Source organism: Manihot esculenta, chromosome 13, assembly GCF_001659605.2.
Source record: "Manihot esculenta cultivar AM560-2 chromosome 13, M.esculenta_v8, whole genome shotgun sequence".
Classification (NCBI taxonomy): Eukaryota; Viridiplantae; Streptophyta; class Magnoliopsida; order Malpighiales; family Euphorbiaceae; genus Manihot; species Manihot esculenta.
This window is the reverse complement of record NC_035173.2, coordinates 27,442,070-27,446,537: the sequence shown is the minus strand read 5'-3', so window position 1 is coordinate 27,446,537 and position 4,468 is coordinate 27,442,070. Positions and strand designations below refer to the sequence as shown.

The 4,468-nt window shown below is 28.6% G+C and overlaps 1 protein-coding gene across 1 annotated transcript; it reads left to right on the top strand.

Annotated features, from left to right (window-relative positions):
* The first annotated feature begins 407 nt into the window (after positions 1 to 407).
* On the top strand, positions 408 to 2,211 carry LOC110630413 ((S)-hydroxynitrile lyase-like). The gene is made up of 3 exons (XM_021777906.2): positions 408 to 843; positions 983 to 1,117; positions 1,699 to 2,211. Exons 1-3 carry the CDS (start codon positions 484 to 486, stop codon positions 1,978 to 1,980), a joined length of 777 nt encoding a protein of 258 aa, XP_021633598.1. The 5' UTR covers positions 408 to 483; the 3' UTR covers positions 1,981 to 2,211.
* Positions 2,212 to 4,468: the final 2,257 nt, after the last annotated feature.

Genomic DNA, 4,468 nt, shown 5'->3' with positions numbered 1-4,468 from the left:
CATAGTTTTAAAATAATTTATTAATTGATCTATTGAATTTGTAAAAAATTTATTAATTATTTTCTTTATATTAAAGATATTTAAAATTTTTTTTAATATTTAACGGAGAAAATTAATAAATTTTTTAAAATATAAAAATCGTTTTAAAATATTTTTTAAAATTAACCATCTAATTAATAATTTTTTTTTATATAGAGTGTCTAAATAATAAATTTTCGGTAAAGAAAAAAAGGAAAATTGGCAAATGCATTCTACAATTTTTACTGGAGCACGAGTTGCATGAAAGAAAGGACTCCTGACATCTAATTAAGAGTTGGTTGAACCACCCAATTACAATGAGCCGACATAAACAGCAAGACTTTTTTATGAGCATTCACAACTCCTTCTCTATAAATAGCGACTCATGCAAAGCAACTCTGCACCACTCACAGAAAAATCCAAAGATCACACACGATTCTAAAAGAGTTAGATATCATTTCCAAAATGGTAACTGCACATTTTGTTCTGATTCATACCATTTGCCATGGTGCATGGATTTGGCATAAGCTCAAACCAGCCCTTGAGAGAGCTGGCCACAAAGTCACTGCACTGGACATGGCAGCCAGTGGCATTGACCCAAGGCAAATTGAGCAGATTAATTCATTTGATGAATACTCTGAACCCTTATTGACTTTCTTGGAGAAACTCCCTCAAGGGGAAAAGGTCATCATTGTTGGTGAGAGCTGTGCAGGGCTGAATATTGCTATTGCTGCTGATAGATACGTTGACAAAATTGCAGCTGGTGTTTTCCACAATTCCTTATTGCCAGACACCGTTCATAGCCCATCTTACACTGTGGAAAAGGTAATCTAAAAAAAATTTAATTTCGCTCGTAGCGAATTTGTTTTAATTTGATAGTATTGAATTTATGTTTAAGGCTATGCGTTTTATGTTCGAAAACAAATTAGAAATTTATTTGTTTTTCTCTCATGTGGTTATACAGCTTTTGGAGTCGTTTCCTGACTGGAGAGACACAGAGTATTTTACGTTCACTAATATCACTGGAGAGACAATTACAACAATGAAGCTGGGCTTCGTACTTCTGAGGGAAAATTTATTTACCAAATGCACTGATGGGGTATATCATCTATCAGAGTTTTTATTCATAATTTTAAAAATTTTATATGGTTTAATCACTTTCTTTTATTTTCTCAACCTAAAGATTTTTACAAAGAGAATAAGGAAAATAAATAGAAAACAAAAGAATTGATCAATAGTGCTCAATTTAAAATTGTGAATAGTATTTTAGACGGTATTCTAATTAAGCCACATAAATAAAGTTTAATGATTTTAAATTTACAAATTAAAATTAAGTGGTAATATGGAAAATATTTACAAAATTAACTTTTAAATGTTGTTAGGCTATAATTTTTTGTTTATAATTTTTTTTAAAGAAAAATTGGTAGACAAATTTATTAACTTAATTTAGGCATTAGGAATGATAATGCATCATAGACATTTTAGAGAATGGAAAAATAACAGAAAAGTATTTTTTAATTTTTTTTTTTGAAAATCATAAGAAATTATCAAATTATCAAGTGATTCTGACGTATTTATATTATCTCTCAATCATATGTGACACTTTGTTTTATATATTATTATTTTTTTATTTTTAATTATATAAAATGACTAATGTATATACCGCATGTTTTGTGTAAGGAATATGAACTGGCAAAAATGGTAATGAGGAAGGGATCACTGTTTCAAAATGTTTTGGCTCAGAGACCGAAGTTCACCGAAAAAGGTTACGGATCAATTAAGAAAGTTTATATTTGGACCGATCAAGACAAAATATTTTTACCAGACTTTCAACGCTGGCAAATTGCAAACTACAAACCAGACAAGGTTTATCAGGTTCAAGGTGGAGATCATAAGCTCCAGCTTACAAAAACTGAGGAGGTAGCTCATATTCTCCAAGAGGTGGCTGATGCATATGCTTGAAGCTTTTAGCTCCTATTAAGTTAACCTGGGTGCAGTTATAAATAATCTCACATTTTCATGTGAGAATTCAATTGCACTAAAATAAAGTTTGCGTTTTTTTTTTTTTTTTTTAAATATGGGAGAGTTCCACGTTGGTGTCTCTTCATTTGCTGAGATGTGTGTATTTAAGGGAATGTTATCCCTATTATGTAATCTTTAAATTAAATAAATAAATATCTTATTAAGTGAGTATTTGCTAGCATTTTCTTTTTAAATATGAGATTTGGGTTATAATGCCATTCAAATTCTAATTAATGTTGGATATTTAGGTTATTCTAAGAATATTACTGTAATTTAATGCCAACCCTGCTGACTCAACAATGAATAAATGATGATCACTTATCCACTAAAGCTAAGGTTGAAATTTGTCCGACATCTATGGACCAGCAAGAAATAATAAGACAATAACAACAGAAGAGGCTCTTGATTCTACCCAGTTGAGCTTTCTTTTGTGAAAGCTATAATTTGTCAAGGACCAACGCCGGGGGGGACCAATGTGCCTGTCAAAAACTCAACCGAAAAATTAATCCTCTTGAATTCAATGCAATTCAATAAACAAGAGATCCACATCACAAAATGAACAAAGTCCATTGAACAACTTGAAGACTGAGTTTTCCAATATCTTCTTTCTTTACAGTCATCTCCCATGGAGTCCGCTTATCATGTTGGTTGCCTAAGCTTAGCCAATTTTGTGGCTTTCTCTCCAAGGGTTTGCTATAGTCGGCATCCCTTTTTATATTTTTTTTATAAGCAAATTTTTATTAAAATAGAATTCAAGAAAAACTTAACATGTTATATCATAACTAAAACCTAGTCATCAGGCTTCTCCATAATATAACACGGAGAATAAAGTCTTTAGAAAAGTAAAATCCAGTGATCTCATGGGGTTTAGCCTTTTGATACTTATTTGCAGTACACTTGTTTCTGGTGCCTCTTTTTGAAGGAATTCTCAGCAGGAATTGGTTCCTTTCTCTTACAAAAGCAGGTGCTTGTGTTCACTCTGGCATCATTCTTTTCATTGGTGTTACAGAACTAATTTGTTCAGATCGTCCTCCTCTTTCTGTGCATCTCTTTTGTTTTAAACATATGTTTTTAGCTTTCTTCAGTTTTGGTGGATGTGTTTTCTGTGGTTTGGGATCTTTTTTCTTCTTCTACCAGGTCTCTTTCTTGACCATTTGATTAATAAATAAAAGCATGATAGATTACATAGATATATAAATAAAATTCTATTAGATGATAGAATTTAGACTATAACATATTGACATCTCCTTGAGTGATTTGCATCAAGTCTTTAGTTGGGATATGCAAGGAGTTGTTTCTGCTTCTATCTGGGATATAGTTAACTGGGTAATAATTATCTCATGTGTTTATTGTGTTTTGTTCAATGTGTTTTCCTCCTTTTTGTTATGTACTGTAATATCCCAATTTTTTATGAGAAATAATATTTATAGTTATTATTAGAAATAAAAATACAAATTATGAAAGTTTGAAAAGAATATTTAACTTAAATTTGAACCTAAAAAAAAAAATTGAAGTGTTGAGTGAAAAAAAAAAAGGTTTGAAGAGCTAAAAACACTAAAATGAATTTTTTTTTTAAAGGAAGGATTAAAGTGTAATTTTAAAAAATAAAACTACAACAGCTTTTTTTTTCTTTTTTTACCTCTAGCCACGTTTACCTTTTCTCCCGACATAAATTTTTTTGATAAAAAAAAAAGGAAATTAAGTCAGAAGAATCGGGGAGAAAGAAGAGGGAGAAAAAGAAAAGGAAAGAGAGAGAGAAAGAAAGAAGAAGAGGAAAAAGGTAGGAGGAAGGAAGGAAGGAAGGAAGAAAGAAAAGATATTCACGTCATTTGGCAATGGGCCTACGGAGGGGATGAAATTAAAACGTCATTTTTAAAGGGTCAACAAAGTAATAGAATTACATGTTATTTATTGTTTTCAATTTACTTATATTTATAAAAGAAATATATTTTTTAAAAATATATATAAGATATTTCTAATAAAATTATATTAGAATTTCATGAAAATGGTCAACTATATATATATAAAAGAATTGAAAAAAATACTACGTAACTTATTTTTCAAAAAATAAACTTTTTTATTTATAAAATTTTACTTTAATATTTTAATAATATATAAAAATTTCATATCTACATAAAATATTTTTATGTTTAAAATCTCGTAATAAGAAAATGGTCCTAATTTATAATTATTACTTTAATATTTTAATTCACTAAAAAAAACAATGGCAAAATGTCTTAATTTATTATTTTTTGAAATTAATTTCTTATGTTCTAAGTATTTCAAATTTTAATTGATATATATATATATATATATATATATATATATATATATATATATATATATATATATATATATATATATATATTCGATTTTAAAATATCATGATATTTTTATTGAAGGATAAAGTGTGATAGTCCATAATATC

Bases quoted from the DNA above. Each gene is read 5' to 3' on its own strand.
- LOC110630413 (XM_021777906.2), top strand. From the start codon at position 484: ATGGTAACTGCACATTTTGTTCTGATTCATACCATTTGCCATGGTGCA. The intron at 844-982 runs GTAATCTAAAAA...GTGGTTATACAG, and splicing joins CATCTTACACTGTGGAAAAG to CTTTTGGAGTCGTTTCCTGA. The intron at 1,118-1,698 runs GTATATCATCTA...GTTTTGTGTAAG, and splicing joins TTACCAAATGCACTGATGGG to GAATATGAACTGGCAAAAAT.